Below are 20,238 nucleotides of genomic sequence, written 5' to 3' on the forward strand. Positions count from 1 at the left end.
ATGTAGAAATCACTCGGTTTAATTCTAAAGCTTCCTTAATAAATCGACGCACTACACGTTTGTCGGTTGATTTTTTTGAAAGATCGTCCGGTCGCGAACCGTCAGATTTGACTCATCAAGCAGGTGAGCGTTACCATCTATCGTTGGAACACATGCCTTGTTGCGAAATTTCTTGCAACAAACATATTGTTACATTTTTTTGCAACAACTCTGTTATTGCAAATTTTCTTTTGCAACATACATTTTGTTGCACAATTTTTATTTATTTTTTATTTTTTCCGCAACAGCTGTCTTGTTGCGGATTTTGATTTTGCAGCAGAAACTTGTTGCAGAATTATTTCTACAAAACGAAGCCGTATCGCATTACAATAGAGTCGTTCACCGCCAAGATTTAAAACAACACCATTATCGTTGGAACAGATACTTGCAACTTGTATTTACGCGTGACACACAACAAAGGTGACAAGCACACTATGATTATCAACCCGTTGACGGAAATCGTTTCCCAATGAATATAGACTTTTCTTTTTTGAGAACAAACCAATAAATATAGGCTTACATCTAGAATCTTGCAGCAACCCGCACTTTGTGTAAAACGAAGAGAAAAAGGAAATAATAGTTGTCGTAAGCAGCAAAGAAAAAGAAGAAGTGATGATGCGTTCGTGCGTGGACGAACCCTAGAGGAGAAATCTCGAGACGCAAAGTCCAACCCGGCCCATCACTTCCCGTCCCCGGCACACCACAGCGCCGCAACATCATCGCCTCCCACTCCCCCACCGCTGCACGCACAGTCGCACACACGCTCTCCACCCCACCCCCACCCCGTCGTCCTCCCTCCTATTTAGCTTCCTCATTTCCGTTTTCCACACACCTCCCTCACCCAAAAACGCACGCCTCCGATCCCCACGCCGAGACGGCAGCCTTAGACCTAGCCACCACAGCCGCCGTCGGACAGTGACCTCCGCGGACTCCGCAGGCACGGGGATAAGGTAGGTCCGGCAAGCCCTCGATCGCCGCGACCGCGATGCTTTTGCTCTCCGACGTCTACCATAGAGTTGCCTGTGCCGCGATTTCGCCTCGCCTCAGCGCGGGGCGCTCGATCGGGCCCGCGGTGGTAGCTCAGGCCGCCGCCGCGGTGCTCGTTCCGGAGTTTTAGGATTGGAATGCTGTGAAATTCGGCGCGTTCACGGCGGGGTCGCTCGGGGTTCGGGGGATCTCGACGTGTTGGGAGTTCGCCGGATCTCCCGAGGATGCTTACGTGGTCGTTTATGGGTAGATGATAGCTTGGTTTGTTCTCTGATGATGATCGGATCTTCGGCTTTGCTTTCTCGTGGCTCGTGCTGTGCTTAGATTCTTGGATAAGGAGGCGAAGTAGAACGGTTTTGATGCATTGACGCTATTGTGTTGCAATCGGATGGGTGATTTGGCGGTTAGGGGATGAAGCTACAAGGTTCTAGTGTTGTGATTCTTCTGCCGATTTGCATATATACTGAAATGGGTATTATATGAATAATTTGCATAGCAAATGCAGCATGCATTTCCTGTTCAAAATACTGTAAGCTTATCATGTCATCGTGCTGTTCAATACCTTTGATCTGGTATTTGTATTTGTTTGTGCTCTGTAAAATAGGATGGCTTAGCAGATGCATCATTTAGTTATTTTCAAGGTCTCCACTCTGCCATTATGTTTTACTGTACCCCTGGATGTTTGTGTTAGAGCGCACTTGTGCATTTTAGAAAATGCAACAGAAACTTCTTGGTAGATGATTATTTTATCATTGTGCTTCTTTAGCCATCACTGAGTCTCGCATTTCCATCCGTGCAGATCACTCTACCCCAGGCTGATTGTGGCCGGTATTGGCGATTTAAGTGTTTGTTAGGTGTTTTCTCTTGTGTCTCGTGTCTTAATCTTTGATTAAGCTTCACTGAAAAGACTGTACCTGAGAAACTCTGTTGTTGGAACATTTCTCTTGTAATATGAATGTATTGTGACAATCCTTCTTCATGTGCTAGAATCATATATTTCAGCTTCAGAGCTTTTATGGTACTTTTTAAGTTCCCTACTGAAGCGACTACCTAATGCATTAAATTTAAGTTTGTGATGACCATTCATGCAAATTCGTGGATATTAATTCAGAACCTGGTGGCATATTAATCCTGGATATTTGATCGAACGGAAATTTGGAGCTCCTTGTTCATGTCTTCAATGGAGAGCCTAGCACAGTTAGAGGTGTTGTGCGAAAAGCTTTACAACTCTAGAGACTCGGCTGAGAGAGCACATGCAGAAAGCACGCTCAAGTGCTTCTCAGAGAACAGTGACTACATTTCGCAGTGCCAATATATATTGGACAATGCGTCAACTCCATATGCCTTGATGTTGGCCAGTACAAGCTTGGTGAAGCAAGTCTCAGATCGCAGTCTTTCTCTGCAATTGCGCCTCGATATCCGTAATGTTTCTTTTCTGACAACATATATTGCATGGCATCAAGTTTTGGTTCTTTCAACTGTTACATCTGCATGACATGTTGGCATTTATATCTCTTTCTATATGTTCACGTTCACTTACAAGTTGTGTGACATACTTGCCATGTAAACATGCAAAGTAGTTGGGCATTTACAGATGTTAAGTATAAGTTACCAAATGAATAGGTTTTATCGTTTCCTTGATTCACGTTTCCTTGATTCACAGCTTATTTTTATTTGTCCTTAAAGACATTTATGTTTATTACAAAGCTCACATGATAATTTACGCACTCTATCCTTACCTTTTTTTGTGCTTCTGTAGCATACCTGGAAGGGAGAAGTGTCTATGTTCATTTATCTCAAATTTTTTATGTTTATGCATTTTAGCTGAAATAGATAACTTATTTATCTGTATCCTCCCTAACACACTTGTGCTCTGCGCCATCGTTTTGTCGCTAATCAAAGACTAATCTATTTGTAATCTGTGTGAAGGGAATTATGTCATGAACTACCTAGCGTCAAGAGGACCTAAATTGCAGAACTTCGTGACTATTTCCCTAATTCAGCTTGCATGCCGTATAACAAAATTTGGATGGTTTGATGACGACAGATTCAGAGAGATTTTTAAAGAAGCAACAGATTTCTTGGCTCTTGTAAGTACTTCTTGCGATCTTTTTTTGCATTCGTAAAGGAGTTACCTAATTTTCTACCATGTATTAAGTATGGACTCCATACCTGGGATAAGTATTGTTGCTTATAGTAGAGTTGTGTCATGTTTTAATTCAGGACTCCACACGCCATAGTTGACTGAAACCTTTTCCTCAGAACCAATCGTCAAAATATAACCAGCTGTGCCAGATACATATGCATTTATGTGTGAATATGTATGGATGTTATGACCATTGTTTATAAGGTGTCCCGCGTTGGATGCTTAGGCGACGCTTAGGCCGCAAGGTGCCCAGGCAATGCCTTGCAATTATGCCCGCTTTAGGTGCCTAGGTGTCGGTTAGGTGTCAGGGCGGTTGGTGCTTTTGCCTTAACTCGCCTTATAAACAATGGTTATGACTCTCATTAGACAGAGAGACGTTAAGTTGTAAGCAAAATATATAGTGCTTAATTCCTGATGGCTTAGAATTTAACTTCTTGGAGGTATTTAACAGAGATATTGTTTTGGTTTTGCATCTCTTTGGTAAATTGTACTTGGTTTTCTATGTCATATGAGGAGGAAGCATCAGCTTTGAAATTTAACAGAGTTTCAGTTGATAATTATATCGAGAACTGGTTTGTTTGAAGTTATTTTATCACATTTTTAATTGCTCCAAAAGCACTTTCTTGTGCTGTGTACTTGTACTTTAGTTATTTCCATTTCCAGATACAAAAAAGCAAAGATGATGACAAGTCAGTGTGATGAATTGTACTTCCTTCGTTCAAAAATATAAGACGTTTTAGATAATCAATATGGACTAAATACGGACTGAAATGAGTAGATGCACAAACGTGTCTATATACATCTGATCTACAAAAAAGTTGAACATCTTATATTTGTGAACGGAGGGAGTACTTTTTAAAGCACCTTTGGTTTTATAAAGCAGAAGTCTTGTTCATGCCAAAACCTGATTGCATGTCTTCAGCATGTAGCATAGTGCCAATTACAATCAACCTATTTATGGAAAGCAAATTGAAATGAAACAGGTTTCTGCAGTAAAATTTCACTTGGAAAGCAAATCATGCCATGTCAAATGTTATCTGATTCAGTTTTCTAAATTCGTTGCTTATGCTTATGTCTTCAGGCATCTCAGGATCACTATTTAATAGGATTGAAGATACTAAATTTTCTCGTAATGGAAATGAACCAGGTGAGATCTGAAAAGTTTTCTACTGTGTATCTTGTTTCCATAAACGTTTTTTTCTCTATTCAATATGGTTAGGCATTCATATTATAACACTTAATACATTGGTTGATTCCCAAAAAAAGGTGTTGACATTGTTGCTTGTATAATGCTGCACAATATTTTGTTGTCTAACGTTATTCTTCATGCACAGTTTTGTTGACGGACATATCTAACTTGCCATATAACCACTAGCACGTACATTCATAGGACACTGCGTGAGTTAAGAGTGTTATAAGTACTGTTAAGAGTGTTATAAGTAGTAGCGAACACGATGACTTACGGCTCACAATTGTTTATAAGGTGTTAAGGCAACCTAAAGCGTTCCCGCAAAAAAAAGGCAACCTAAAGCGAACACCACCCGCTCTGATGCCTAAGCTCCTAATGCAGGCATATTTGTAAGGCGCCCAGGACACCTTATAAACAATGCGGCTCACTACATTCATACTAAATAAGAAGTCATTATTGGCATGCAAATGAGCATGCACAGTCCTAATGGTCAGAATATTATTGTTTAATCCCGCCAATATTAATAAGTGGGTGTATTTTATACTCCCTCCGTCCAGAAATATTTGTCGGAGGAATGTATGTATCTAGATGTATTTTAGTTCTAGATACATCCATTTTTATCCATTTCATCGACAAGTATTTCCGGACGGAGGGAGTATTAATTACTAGGGATAGTTGGCTCATCGATGTTCAATCATCATTTATATCTCCATGCTAATTTTATAAACCACAAGTTGGGAAAGTGGATCCAATCATCCTGATCATTCACCCCTCAGATTTTCGAGGGCTATCATTCAAAGTTGGTCTCTTCTCCAGAGGGCCTCTATCTTTTACTACATATTCAGAGATTAATTACTGGTTTACATCTGTAGTATGCGTGCATCCTTTCTTATTTTTGGAATAACTTCTCTAAATTACTCCATACCCTATATGGATTCTATGTGCGCACTAAATTTTTAGAAGGGATTTAGTATCAATCATAATAGGTGTGGTCTCACTTAATTGCTAGTGGGCGAAGTATGACAGTTTTACAACTGCTTGAAGCTGTTGCAGGTCATCTGGTAGTATGACCTGTCATCCAATCGTTTTTATGTCTTCCTTTTCCTTCTCTGTTTTGTGTTGTTACTTCTGGATAGATGATTGAACGTTACTTTCAACTCCTCATAAAGGGAGTTCCGTTTGCATAGAAGGTGGAACCAAGTGTTGTGCTCTTCATAACATGAATAAAGAATACATATAGCTTAGAGTTGGGGTAGGCTAGAGTTGAAACCCACAAGATCTCGAAACCTAGTTGTTGTTCTGGCACATGGATAGCTAACTTCCACGCACTCCTGTACATGGCTAGTTCTTTGGTGAAGCTTACTAGCTTAACGCAAAAGAAAAATATCCTAATTCTGTCTCTACAAGTTTCGATCGAACATATTAGTTCTTTGTGTTTCTGTAACCACTCTATGAATAGTTGGATCAATAAAATTTGTCGGTATGCAGTTGACTGTTCTATTCATATTGGAAACTACCTTCTGCTTATGGTGTTTACTACTAACATCATCGCTGTCATGATTTTTAGTTGTTATAGTTGACTTCTTTTTCTTTTTTCAGTACTATTTACAGTGCAATGCTCATATCTTGTATCAATCATTTTCCTTTCTTAAGGCATACTGTACGAGGAAGTTGAATGTTATTATCTTTTTTATGCAAATGTAGGCAAACTCTGCAATGCCTTTGACACTTCACAGAAAAATTGCAACTTCATTCAAGGACCAGTTTCTTCTGCAGATTTTCCAAATTTCTCTTACCTCATTACACCAACTGAAAAGTGAAGGTGATGTTCGAGGTGTTACGTGGGCATGATTTGTCATTCCAGTAGACTTTATTAGAATACCTACTCTGATTTTATTTCCACCAAATAATACAATTCTTCTTAAATTACAGTACCGGATGACCTAAGGCGTGTTCCTATTTCGCTTGCATTGAGGTGCTTGTCATTTGACTTTGTTGGTTCTCCAGTGGATGAGAGCTCTGAAGAATTTGGAACAGTGCAGGTAAATTGGTTGCTTAATTGTTAGCTTCCTGTTAAACGGGCACTTTTTTTGCCTTTTCTTGTAGTTTACGCATATGTATATCTTCATGCAGCTTCCTGCATCCTGGAGGCCTCTCCTTCAAGATCCTTCCACTGTTCAGATCTTTTTTGATTACTACAAAGTCAACGATACATCTGTTTCAAAAGAGGTACATTTTAAGTGATTTGAGTGCTGTGTTATCACTTATCAGTAATACATTCTGCAAATGTACCACCAGTGATCCACAGTTCTGCATGTTTAAACGACCTTTTGATTGGCTGATATTAATAAATTTTGTATTGGTATGTTACTAGTTATTAGAAACTGCAAGTCATGGAATATTGATGTTCAATATTTTGATGTAAGAGCAGTATTTTCCTGGTGATATCTGAGTCTGAGAAGCATATTTTATTCTTTTTCACGAATTTTACATTTTTTTTCTTCAAGAAATGTGTTTCTTATGTATGTGTGCATGGACCTTGTTTTCTACAGGCTTTGGAATGCCTTGTCAGACTTGCTTCTGTCAGGCGAAGTCTTTTTGTGGAAGACCCCGCCAGGTCCCAGTTTCTCTCTCATCTGATGTCAGGCACCAGGGAGATACTCCAAACAGGCCAAGGTTTAGCACTTCTATGTTTTGCTCGCAAGATTGTTAATAGTGCTGTTTTTCAGTTCAGAACAATAGCCTTAAATTCAAGTCCTTTAGTGAAGGGAACAAGCCTGTTATTCACCAGTTAAGAAGCATTTAAGTTGACTAGCTAACTACTAGTTGCGTTAACCTAAAGTCTTGAATTGAATTACAAGTCATAGCTAAATGTATGTGCAGGAGAAGCCAAACTTACTGATGCACCTATGGAAAAAATTAGATAATTTCATGTAATTTATTTTGAATTACCATTAACAGGTCTCGCTGATCATGGAAATTACCACGAGTTCTGCCGTCTTCTGGGACGTTTTAAAGTGAATTACCAGGTTGTGATATTGTTACTTAAATTAAGAGTAACCCTACTTCAGTTCTTGTCTGTTCTGTGACCAAAGATATGTTTATGTTTATATTTGTTTCTTGAAGTATTAGTGAGCTATATGACTTATTTCTGTTGTTATGTTCAAATTGCCATTTTACTTGTCTTCAAGCGAAAACATGTTAATGTTGTTTGTCTATTCAAAGTTTGCCATGAATTGATTTGTTTAATTGAAATAGTGCAACTTAATCTGTGATGTAATTGAAGCAACATCCAGTCAAATTGTATCATATTTATTCTGTGATACTCCTAGTTGTTTATTTTTGTGAATCTAATTTATGTCATATTGAGAATGCCTACATCCGGGTTATTTGGTTTAAATTTGGTCATTATCCATTTTTGGCTCAATATTAATTAGCTTACTAAATGTTTGTACTGATTTTATGACCCATGTGTGATGCCTCAGTAGAAGAGGCGTCCTTCAGGCTTGGAACGATTTAATTTTTTATTAAATGTTTTGAACATTTGATCTATTATACCTCACAGTTATCAGAGCTTCTGAATGTTGAGTTCTATGGTGAATGGCTTGGCCTTGTAGCAGAATTTACAACTAAATCATTGCTATCATGGCAGGTTTGTCTTTCTTCTTGCTCACTTAATCTTTGTTGATTGTTGTGTGTTATGACTTTGGTATGTTACAGATTGTTTATTTTGTAGTGGGCCAGTAATAGCGTCTACTATCTTTTAAGTCTCTGGTCAAGGCTGGTGACATCTGTGCCTTACTTGAAAGGCGATACACCAAGCCTGCTTGATGAAACTGTACCCAAAATTACGGAGGGTTTTATCACTTCTAGAATTAATTCTGTCCAGGTACCTTCTTCTGTGAGAGGTCAACTACTTTTTTATTTCAGTCTAAGAAGGAACTGTTTGCCATTCTTATTATTATGTCGTTTCTGTTCATTACAGGCCAGCTTTGCGGACAACTCACCAGACCCAGATAATCCGTTAGAAAATGCGGAAAGTCTCCAGGATCAGCTGGAGAGTCTTCCTTATCTTTGTAGATTCAAGGTGCTGCTACATCATGAATTTTTCTTTCTGATTTAATATATTATATCTTGTGTATTCAAATATTGATTTGACTCAGTAAACATTGGCACATTCCGTTAATAGGATTCAGACCCTATTCCAGCTTTTCGGAAACTGAAAATATGATGCCTTATTTGCTTTCTCATCTGGATGCCATTCCATCAGTTCGATTTAGCTCCTATTCCAGTTTTTCAGTAAACATGGTTAAGGATTCAAACCTGTCAGTTTTGGATTGAGCATGTGATTTTTACCTTTGTGCTCTGACTAGCATGTCCAGTAAGTTTATGTATTCAACTCAAGAGTTCTCGGGCTGCCAAAACAGCGCCAATCTACACAAAGATAATGCAATAGATGACCATTCTGCTACTCATGTTGTTGCATTTGTTAAGATGATGAAAAATGTTCGCAACCTCAGAATATTCTCTACATTGAGTGCTTTGTTTGAATTCAGAGTCTACACAAAGATAAGGCAGCGGGCAAGCATTATAGTCTTCATCTTGTTGCGTTTTTTAAGTTGTTGATGAAATTTTAGTGACCGTACATGATATTTTTAATGAATCAACTGCGTTGTTTAACTCTGAGTTTTGGACTGACTGATGTGAAGGAGTATATGTACTCTACACCTTGAGCTATTAGATAAATTTGGACAACTCATGTAAAACTATTTTTTAGTTACATTTCAGTATATGGTATCATCTAGGTATAAAATTCATCCATAATTCTTTACCTGCACTATTTCTTATGAATCATGATACACTTTCTTTCTTACAAATTGTAGCTGCATGCCCTTCCAACTCGGTATGAGGGTTTGATACTTTGATTAGGATTGTTCTACCGATTCCCGTAATCATCAGCCCCCTTTTCATCAATTCATTTTGATTTATATTTTTATGGAAAGGCGGATGTATATATGAAGGCTTATCATTCCTTCAATTGAGATTTGGATGGAGTTGTTATGCATGTCCAATCACCACTCACCACTATGAGTGTTTATATCCGATTTTGTTTCCTAAACGCTATTGTTCTTTTTTAAGTAAGTTTTTTGGGAAAACTTGTAGTTTTTATCTATTTGCCTTCTATAGAATTACTTCAATCACAAGTGATTTCTTTTATAGTAGGATGCAGTGGTTAAATGATTGTTCTACCAATTCACGTGATTAACGACCCCCTTTTTCATGGATTCATTTTGATTTATATTTTCATGATTCATGGATTGTTATACATGTGTTTATATTCAATTTTATCTTTTCCTAAACGTGATTGTGCCTTTTTAAATATAAGTTGGGCAAAACGCCTGCTTCCTTTTTATCTGTTTGTCTTTTATAGAATTACTTCAATCACTGATGCAGTAGTTACATGAAACCCCTTAGGACACTGTTGTTTTTTCGGCCCAGCTTGTTCGCTGAGAGGCTTTGTGACCTCTTGGCGGCCTTCCCTTCTGTATGTTGTTTCTCCCAAGAAATACATGCAAGGTTTCTCTAGAACAAGAAAATCCTTATTTTTTGGTGATTTTTGGACTTGCTTATTTTTTTATATTGCATGCCCTGATAGTTACTTTCTTTTGATGAGTTTGCAGTATGAAAGCTGTAGCCTCTTCATCATTAATATCATGGAGCCTCTTCTACAAGCTTATACGGTATGTCAGCCTTGTTTCTCGATTTTCTTTTTCCAGCAAAGATTCAAAGTAAAATATTTGTGCAGGCAAGGTCAAGATTACCAGCTTCTGGAGATGCAGCTGAGCTGTCTGTCATTGAAGGGCAAATTGCTTGGATGGTCCACATAATTGCAGCCATTCTCAAGATTAGGCAGACTGTTGGTTGCAGGCGAGTAATTAATTTTGTTTGCTGTTTCCTTCTATTCTTCTGCTATTCTTTTCACAAATAAGGTTCGTCATTTTCTTCAGCAGCCAAGATTCACAGGAGTTATTCGATGCGGAACTTGCGGCTCGTGTGTTACAGTTGATAAATATTACTGACACAGGGGTGCATGCACAGGTTAGATGAAATTATCTGGTCGCTTGACATGAATGATGAGCTAGTTTGCTTGCAGGATGATTTTCCCTTTTTAAGTGCTATCTGATATAGACGCCTACGTATGTAGTATTGGTAATGGTATTAGACATGTTCTTTTGATTTTTGGAACAACATTATTTATAATGAATCTTCACAGTTTAACAGTGTTGACCTTTTGCCCAACTATACCATAAATGTCCAACTACCTATTTCTCCATTCCCTTGTAAAATTGCAACTCGCCTGCTTCGAATGACTAATTTTGGAAGTGTTCAGTGCTCTTTACAGCAACCATATTTTTTCCCCAATGCTACCTGTTAGGTTCACTTTAGGCAGAATAAACTGAATTTGAGGGTATAGTGAAATGGCAGAAATAACAGCCCCCGTAAATACTTACTGTTTGACGTGCACCCCACATCCAGTGCCACTCGTGTTACTAAAATAGTCTAGAGTCTGGGTGGACATTCAGTTAAGCCGAAAACTCGGTTTTGATTTTTGTACTAATTTGCATAGTCGAAAACAGCAACAGAAACAGCCAGTACTAGTTTTTTGTAAATTGAAGCTTTGGTGACAATTCGGTTTGGGTTTTTGGTTAAAACACAATGCACACCAGATAACGTACAAAGAATTGCAGCCTGCAATCTGAAGTACGGACGTGTTTTGGGAGTTGTCTCACCCTTGTGAGATTTGCGACCCTCTGTCCCACCCATTGTAGCACGTGTTTTGCCCAGGGCATGATGACTTGGTCTCATCCCCTCCTTCCTTGGCTCAACACTGGCAATCTGTTGTGGTTTGCAAATTCATAGTGGGGATTAGTGTGAGGTTTGCTTCAGTGGCGAGACTTGACTGAAACACCTTACCATGCTACATGGTAGAAGGACACATCTTTGACTTGAAGTGGTCAAACACATTACTCTCACCTGGAAACCCACAACCAAGAGCGAGGAAGGGTTAGGCTGGCAACAATTGCTGCCCATGTCAATGGTTGCCATCGGCCTTTGCTCTCGCTGTGGCTACGAGAGACAGAAGGAGAAGTAGAAGGATTCACGAGGAGTTGCTTGTGACATGGCAGCCTCTCCTTATGTTCTAGGGTTTGTTTGTTGAGGACTTGTGATTGGATCTAACTGCTGCCGGTCTGGTGCATGTGCATGCATGACGGGGTTGAGGATTGTGGATGGCCATGTTCCTTATCCAAATAGTTTGCTTTGTATGCCAATCTATTGGTTTTTTGGTCATCTGGTGGTTATAACCAATTTCACCAAAATCATTTTTGGTTCCGTGAACTTGGTTATGAGCAAAATCAGTTAATTCATCTTCAGTTTTGGTTTTGTCCGTATGGTTTTTACGCCCATTCTCTGGCTGGAGGTAAATTTGATGGATTGCGTTGTGAGAGTGAGGTTGATGTAGACAATATGGCAAGAGGAGAAGACAGAAGACTAATTATGTGGTTGCTTGCTCCTCATTATCATTAACATTGCAGCAGTTCATGAAAACGTGGGTTACTGGGTTTAGGCAAACTCAACCTCTTAACTTCCCTTCAAAGGTCTCAACTTCTAGCTGCCTTAACTAGAGCAACTTTCACAATTAAAAGGTATTTAGATAACTAGTAGATTTCTATCTCCTTTAGGTGGGTGGAGCTTGTATCAGCAGAGCTATTGCCCCACATGCCTACATGGCATCAACAAAGCATGGTTTGGGATGGATTTTACGACATAAATGTTGGTTCTATATGCAGACATCCTACTTAATAGATAACTAGTAGATTTCTATCCCCTTTAGGTGGGTGTAGCTTGTATCAGCAGAGCTATTGCCCCACATGGCTACATGGCATCAGCAAAGCATGGTTTGGGATGGATTTTACGACATAAATGTTGGTTCCATATGTTGACTCAAAATTCTTTTCTCCCGTAGGATGATTTGTACGTGATTTTATCTCTTGCGTTTGCTGAACTTGCATGAGTTTGTTGTTCTTTCATCCTTATATGGCATGTCATCAGATCAGGGCTTTACTTTGCTTACCAGTATCTATTTATAAGCGGCACAAACTTATTATGCGAATTGGAACTCATTATCTTTTCTTTGCAGAGATATCAAGAAATAAGTAAGCAAAGGCTTGATCGAGCTATTCTTATCTTTGTTCAAAATTTCAGAAGGTCATATGTAGGGGACCAAGCCATGCATGCTTCAAAGGTTTAGAAACATGAAATTATACGACAGACTGATATTATTTGTACTGCATTTTGATATACCTTTCTGTCATATTATAAAGCACTGCTTCTTTGCTGCAGCAGTTGTATGCAAGATTATCTGAGCTTCTTGGGCTGACTGACCATTTAGTTTTACTCAACGTCATTGTTGGGAAGATAGCTACAAATCTGAAGTGCTATGCTGAGGTGACTATTCATTTACTGATTTCAGCTTTGACTTTGATCTATAAGGTGTTGCTAACCTTTGATGTGTTTGCAGTGCGAAGATGTTATTGATCATACTCTGTCACTGTTCCAGGAGCTTGCATCTGGGTAAACTTGTAGATCTATGTATTCAGTTTCCATTTTCTCATGTTTAGCATCATGATTTTCTTTTATATTTTATTGCCATAGCAGCTATATGACTGGAAAGCTTCTTCTCAAGCTGGAGAGTACAAAGTTCATTATCGCAAATCATTCTGTAAGTGCTTCACATTAGCTTTCATTTGATAGATATCTGTGCTTCTTGGTCTTGGAAATGATTCTGTTTTAACTATTCATACTGCCAGCGGGAAAATTTTCCCTTTCTTGAAGAATACAGATGTGTCCGCAGTAGAACTAACTTCTATTACATCCTTGGCTGCTTGGTCTTCATGGAGGATGGCCCAGTAAAATTCCGAAGTTTCATGGAGCCACTTCTGCAGGTGCATAGCTTGTTATTTTTGTATTAGTATAGATTTTTATCACATTTGTTGTCTGATTTTATTCTTTGTTTCACTACAGGTTGCAGTTAATTTGGAGGCAAGTGCTGATGCTGCTTTCCAGACTGATGTTGTAAAGTACGCATTTACTGGTTTGATGAGAGATCTAAGAGGCATTGCTATGGCTACAAACAGGTGTATTCTCTGATCATACACAAGTGTCCCAATAGTTTGTAAAATTTGGAAACTAACTGCTCTTTTATTGATCTAATTCAGCCGCAGGACTTACGGCCTCCTATTTGACTGGTTGTATCCGTCTCGCATGCCTCTTCTGTTGAGAGCCATCTCCCTGCTGACCGATGAACCAGAGGTTGTCGGGACACTTTGCTTTTATTGAGCTTAACCTTGTTATCTAGAATCCGCAGCTTATTAGTCTTCTCTTCATTCATCATCACATGCAGGTTACCACACCCTTACTCAAGTTCATGTCCGAGTTTGTTTTGAATAAGGCTCAACGATTGACATTTGATTCCTCATCACCAAATGGGATCCTTCTGTTTCGGGAGATTAGTAAGCTGATTGTGGCTTATGGTTCACGGATTTTATTGCTTCCAAATGGCACTAATATTTATAGAAGTAAATACAAAGGCATATGGATTTCATTGACTGTTCTTTCAAGGGGTGAGTATGTGTATTGTGTTTCGAAACATATTCTTTTGTGACCGCCGGTTGCTTAGTTTTTGCAGATGTTAATTTCATTGTATGATGCAAATGTTCAAGGACTTACGTAGTAATAGTAGTAGTTTTGTTTCAGCCACTTGAAAGAGGTCCTTGTTCTTGTGCATTTTATATTTAGCCTAGAGTGAAATTTAGTTCATTTTGTTGAGATGAATATTAAAACTGGTCTGCAGTGGACAGTGGTTGGGAATTTTCATGATTGTTTTGTACCTACACAACCCAGTTCAACTGACCAAATTGTAGTGCAACTGTGCAAGTCATTTAAGTTATTAAATTTTACTGAAAATATCAGGAGTATGTGTTTATGATATCTAATACTATTTGGGCTTTCATGAGCTTTTGTATTATTCTGGATTGCAAACCTCAGTTTTGACATTTGTAGTTTTTGAACAAATAAAACATGTGCAGTCAGTTCCATTTTGTTGCGATTCCTCGGGCATGTTAATAATAAATTAAGTGGATTAGGGCCTTGTTGACTTTTGCACTTAATATCCTGGGTGACTTGTACACCTAGCTGGTTCCACCTGTTTCTGGTCAAACTGGCTTCTAGCAGTTCCTGTTCCCCAATGGCATTAGGTTCTAATGCAGCGAATTGCGCGGGTTATGATCTATTCCAAACTACTCGAGCCAAAATTTTCCGAGTTGGACTATTAAGGACAATTTTTTGTGAATTGTTCATTTTGGCAGGTTTCTGTGAAAGCCTTTTGGTTGTGGGAGGCAACTTTATTCAGATTCTAGGAAATTTTATGGGGCTGTGTTTTTAACCTAAGCTTTATTTGCATTACTAGGGTTATAAGCCCCCTCCCAATGTTCCACCTTGTATGGGTGCTAAGGTTGCCAACTAAGCAAAAAATCTGATGTGGCATTTTAATTAAGAAGAGAGAGAGCAGTATGGTGACCTCATGAAGAACCAATGCTAAGCGCGTGTACCCAGGTGGAAACATAAATCTGAGTCTATACCTAATTAAATGAAGGGAGCTTAGCAACCAAAAGCTAAGCACCAATGCATTGGGGAGTTTAGTTGCTAAGCCTTTTAATTCGCTTAGCACCTCATCTAAGCACCCTTGCACTGGGAGAGGTCTAATAAGATAATAGTGCACTTTATTACTGTGTTTATTCCTTAGTCACATAAAATATTTAAATCACGTTGTGGAATAGCAGTCTCTTCTTGCCGATAATTTATTATTCTTTTGACTGGCATTCACTTGTTTTGTATGTACAGCCCTATGTGGGAACTATGTCAACTTTGGTGTGTTTGAGCTTTACGGTGACAGAGCACTCGCGGATGCCCTTGATATATCTTTAAAGATGACCCTGTCAATTCCATTGTCTGATATATTGACATTTAAAAAGGTATTTAGTTATTCATGCCGTCTTTGGAATTTAGTTACGATTGTTTTTCTGTTCTATGTTATGTTTGTTAGCTATCTGAAAACATTTGTGGCAAGTTTTATAGCACTGAAGAAGTGAAATTGTTGTCTCTTGTCACATAGAACGTGTATCCTTAGCATATGCAACAGTCCAGTCATCAGAAACTGGACCAAAACTCTCTGGTACCAATGCGGCTGAGTAAATCTTTTTTAATAAAGTAATCTCATGTATTTACATAGTTGGTGTGTTAAAAATAATATGCTGGAGCTGCACTGTGGGTGCATATGCAACCAGGGTTCACATACTGAACGGTTTATGGGAAAGTAGTGGTGTCAAGAATCTTTTCCATGAGGAATTTTTGTTCTGTTTTACTCCCTCCGTTCCAAAATATAAGACCTTTTAGAGATTTCATTGTAGACTACATACGGATGTATATAGACATATTTTAGAGTGTAGATTCATTCATTTTGCTCACTATGTAGTCCATAGTGAAATCTCTAAAAGGTCTTATATTTAGGAACGGAGGGAGGATGACCTAGAGATTTAAAACAGTATAATTCATATTCCAACCTGTATAATTCTATGTTTCAATCAAGTATAATATATACTCCCTCCGTCCGGAAACACTTGTCATAAGAATGGATGTATCTACATGTATTTTAGTTCTAGATACATTCATTTTTATTCATTTGTGCGACAAGTAATTCTGGACGGAGGGAGTATAAAAATAGGAGTCAGGATTATAATCCATATCCTATGTTTGTACCTTGTTTTTATTTTGGCTGTGCGCTGGTTATGATATCTAAATAGTACTCCCTCCGTCCTACAATAAGTGTCTTAAGCTTAGTATAATTTTGTATTAGATCTAGTACAAAGTTGAGACAGTTATTTTGGGATGGAGGGAGTAAGTACTAGTATCCTTTGTTTGTAGCGTGGATCATGTTTTTGTAGGTTAAGCCATGGACTATATGCAAATACTAAGACCTCCTAGTGATCAAGATGTTGTGACAATCTACACTTTGTGGTTACCTAGATGCATCTATTTTACATATCGTTGCTGTTGATTTCTTTCAGCTATCAAAAGCATATTATGGATATATGGAAGTTCTTTTCAACAACCATATCACTATCAATTCTGTCCTCAATCTGGACACAAGTACATTTGTGCATATTGTCACCTCGCTTGAATCTGGCTTGAAAGGATTAGATACGGGAATATCAACACAGGTATGTCACTATGGATCTCTTTACCACCTGAAAATGTTCCTGTAATAACAACATGACACTAGTGATAGATCAGTGCCTGAGCTATGGTTTTCTAAGCGATGGCTTGCTTCACAACTTGTAACCACAACAAAGAATAATGAAGTTCTGTTATCTACTATGTATATGCCTGAAGCTAGTTTATTAAGTTCTGTTGCAAGGAAATCTTTCTATTACTTATGCATATGCCTGACACTATGGCTGTTTGGGTTGATATGCATTCTATTGTTTTCTTTTGGCAGTGTGCTTCTGCCATTGATAGCTTGGCAGCTTTCTATTTTAACAATATAACAGCTGGTGATAATCCACCATCACCAGCTGCACTGAATCTTGCTCGACATATTGGGGAGCTCCCCAGTTTGTTTCCTCAGGTTTGTGACGCTAACCTTTTGTACCATATTCGGAAAGGTTGCTATGTAATGATAATAATAATATTTTTTCTGCAACAGATACTGAAGTCACTTTTTGAAATCATTATCTTCGAGGACGCGGGTAACCAGTGGAGTCTCAGTAGACCAATACTTAGTTTGATAATGATCAGTGAACAGGTGCCTCTCTTATTATTGTTGTTGGTAACATGTTTCTGTTCTCTCTTTCTCTTCTACTTCGTATCGTTTTCATGTAATTTTGATTTTTTTTTTTCTGTTTTGGCGTGCAGATGTTTAGTGATCTGAGAGCGCAGATATTAGCCTCACAGGTTAGATTGCTCTTTTGCTCTAAGTTCTATTATGTATTTTGTCCTTTCCCCTTCTTTTTCTTCACTTGTTGAACTTCATTTTGTCATCAGTGTTTAGGTCTCTATTTTATTTCATGGCAAGGATATAATTTTCTTGAGTAAATGTCAGAAAACAAGTCAAAAGTAAACCTTTGTGAAATATTTCCTTAAGAGTGTAGCTCTGTCTATGATTTTGACGAAACAAATGTACCAGGAAAACTACATTTGAGATTTGTTATGACTATCATGTCGCATATCAAGTTTCGGTCAAATTTTTGGTGTTAATTGTTTGCACTATTATCAAATAGATGGTACATATGGGCAAATACATCTGACGTAATTTAGGAGGGCTAGGTTTTTTGTTCCAGGTGTTCTACTTAGGTGGTATTAATTTTTAGGATTGCACCAGAAACTGTGAATACATTATGCATATATCATCGAAGCTTTCAACAATGTTTGCTTGATAGTCAGATTGCAGAATAAGTAACTTTTTAAAAATTGATCCTTATAACTCTTTAGCGTTGTTCCTGCGGGAAATGTTTAGGGTAAGATGAACTATACAAGTTTTGATATATTTAGCATACAAGTTTTGATATATTTAACATACAAGTTTTGATATACTTAATGTACCAGTTATGTTTGGTATGAAAAAAATACAACCTCCGTCCGGAATTAGCTGTCACTGAAATGATTTCAGCGACAGTTAATTCCGGACGGATTTCAGCAACAGTTAATTCCGGACGGAGGGAGTATGTGCTAGAGGCTGCAACTAGTCTATTGAAGTTACATTGTGATTATCTTGATTTCACATGTAGTAAAGCGTATCAAGTTGGTGAAGAAATATCATACATATTTCTAACTGAACTATCTTTTGATAACATCTTAATAGTATTTTCTCCATTTCTAAATATAAGCCTTTTTAGAGATTTCAATACAGACTACATACGGATGCATTCATGTATATAGACATATTTTAGAGTGTAGATTCACTCATTTTGCTCTGTATGTAATCCATATTGGAATCTCTAGAAGGGCTTATATTTAGGAATGGAGGGAGTAAATAGTACTGGAATAATCTATTGCAAGGATAATACATATTTCTAACTGAACTACCGTTTGGTGACATCTTAATTGTCGATAGTATTGGAATAATCTATTTCAAGTACTCCCACTGATCCATATTAATTGTCGCTCACTTAGTACAAGTTGTATCAAGTGTACGCCAATTAATATGGATAGGAGGAAGTAGCACATGTGAAAATAAATAATATACTGGGCCTCCCTGTCAAAAATAACATACTGGGTGAACTATTGTTTGTTTCCTTAAACAGGATATCTTCTGTAGTTTGAACTGTGTCATCTCACTAGAGTTATGCTATGATAGTTATACTGATCCTCCCAATTTTCTTTCTTATGTTACTGTAACTAACAGAAGGGTGATTATCGATCTAAGAGCTAACACTTCTGTTGTCTGCAGCCTGTAGATCAGCAACAACGCCTCTCACAGTGTTTCGATAAGCTCATGACTGATGTCACAAGGAGCTTGGAACCAAAGAACAGAGACAGATTCACTCAAAATCTCACAACATTCAGACATGATTTCCGAGCGAAGTGACAGTCGATCAGGATTACTTGCAAGTTTGAAGGAGGCGCTTCTGCATTGCTGTAAATACCAACTTGTTTGCATCATAGGAATCACCATTAGTTGAAAAAAAAACTTGTGCTAAAAAAACGCAGTTTAGTTTGCATTGGCTGAAAGATGTAGGGCTTTGTCGCTGCATGCTGTGGTGAAAAGCAGTTATAAGTCTCTTAGCTTGTTGTCCGTATCAGAATGGTGAATGATGGGGATTGACTTGTTTTACCACTGCGTCCCTTTGCTTGTACAGCAACATTCATCGTGATTGCTGTTACCCCAAGTTGTTAGGGGGACAACAGGCATCACTTGCTTAATTCATTGGTTAAAAAGTTAGAATGGAAATGATGTAAATGGCCATGTTGGCTTGCTAAAATGTGGATTTGGTAGTCTGAGAGAGAGGGGAAATCTTGCCCCATGTACATCAATACCGTCTTTTAACACCTTTTGTACAGGTCAATCTGTCAGCATTTAGTTGTGTTGGTGTTTCCTTTTGATGGTTTTGCGCAGGTGATGGGGGTGGCTGCCAATTTATTCGTTTGGTGCTTTGCAGGCAGTGTTCTATTTCAAGTGCTTGGGAGTACTAGGATCTGCAGCCGATTGGCTATGTAGTCCTGCGTGACCGACTCATTTGCTTGGCAGCATTTCAAACTATTGTTTGTTTTAATGTATTTTGTTTGGTTTAATGTATTTGACATGGTAATTGTTTTGATCAACGCCAGCCTTTATTGCCCGTACATTACATCTGTGTACGCTTCTTACCCTTATACAGTTTGTTGCATTGAATTCAGGCCACTGCAGATAGGGATGCCTAGCTCTTGTGAAGATTATTGGAGAAGAGAAGAAATACCCAGAACTAAGTGCGCAAAGTTGCGAGAAGAGTATCGCATGCCTTGAAGTCAATTCTCCAATGTTTCGAAACGAACCTTGCGTGGTATATATGCAAGTATTAAAAATGATTTTTTAATATGTAGTATATGCAAGTATTTAAAATGAATTTTTAGAAAGAAAGAACAAGAAAATCAGGAGCAAGCACAGTTAGTGAACGGAAGGTAATATTGACATGGAGTGAAGTTTGATCATATCTTGAATCCTTCGAATCAAACTGAGTTCTTAATTCCTGAAATTGGCGGCTGTACTTTGGTACCAGGAAAG

The 20,238-nt window shown here is 38.2% G+C and overlaps 1 protein-coding gene across 8 annotated transcripts; it reads left to right on the forward strand.

Annotated features, from left to right (window-relative positions):
- Positions 1-794: 794 nt before the first annotated feature.
- LOC123443533 (exportin-7-A) lies at positions 795-19,511 on the forward strand. Of its 8 annotated transcripts, none has more exons than XM_045119935.1 (30): positions 795-989; positions 1,826-2,044; positions 2,138-2,447; positions 2,956-3,116; positions 4,254-4,319; positions 6,066-6,183; positions 6,294-6,403; positions 6,495-6,590; positions 6,914-7,037; positions 7,323-7,390; positions 7,927-8,013; positions 8,098-8,250; positions 8,347-8,448; positions 10,043-10,102; positions 10,168-10,289; positions 10,370-10,460; positions 12,562-12,666; positions 12,765-12,869; positions 12,943-12,995; positions 13,077-13,143; positions 13,232-13,366; positions 13,446-13,558; positions 13,640-13,733; positions 13,825-14,044; positions 15,324-15,454; positions 16,547-16,699; positions 16,978-17,106; positions 17,185-17,283; positions 17,394-17,432; positions 18,928-19,511. In XM_045119935.1, the coding sequence occupies exons 3-30, from the start codon at positions 2,198-2,200 to the stop codon at positions 19,063-19,065; spliced, it is 3,189 nt and encodes a 1,062-aa protein (XP_044975870.1). In that variant the 5' UTR covers positions 795-989; positions 1,826-2,044; positions 2,138-2,197; the 3' UTR covers positions 19,066-19,511. The 8 variants fall into 8 exon arrangements, with proteins under 8 accessions (XP_044975870.1, XP_044975876.1, XP_044975872.1 ...); XM_045119941.1 differs by having other exon boundaries at positions 12,768-12,869; XM_045119939.1 differs by having other exon boundaries at positions 796-989; positions 13,080-13,143.
- The last annotated feature ends 727 nt before the right edge of the window (positions 19,512-20,238 follow it).

Source organism: Hordeum vulgare, chromosome 3H (assembly GCF_904849725.1).
Source record: "Hordeum vulgare subsp. vulgare chromosome 3H, MorexV3_pseudomolecules_assembly, whole genome shotgun sequence".
In the NCBI taxonomy this organism is placed as follows: Eukaryota; Viridiplantae; Streptophyta; class Magnoliopsida; order Poales; family Poaceae; genus Hordeum; species Hordeum vulgare.

Bases quoted from the DNA above. Each gene is read 5' to 3' on its own strand.
- LOC123443533 (XM_045119937.1), top strand. From the start codon at position 2,198: ATGTCTTCAATGGAGAGCCTAGCACAGTTAGAGGTGTTGTGCGAAAAG. The intron at 12,667-12,764 runs GTTTAGAAACAT...TCTTTGCTGCAG, and splicing joins AAGCCATGCATGCTTCAAAG to CAGTTGTATGCAAGATTATC. The intron at 13,559-13,639 runs GTGTATTCTCTG...GATCTAATTCAG, and splicing joins ATTGCTATGGCTACAAACAG to CCGCAGGACTTACGGCCTCC.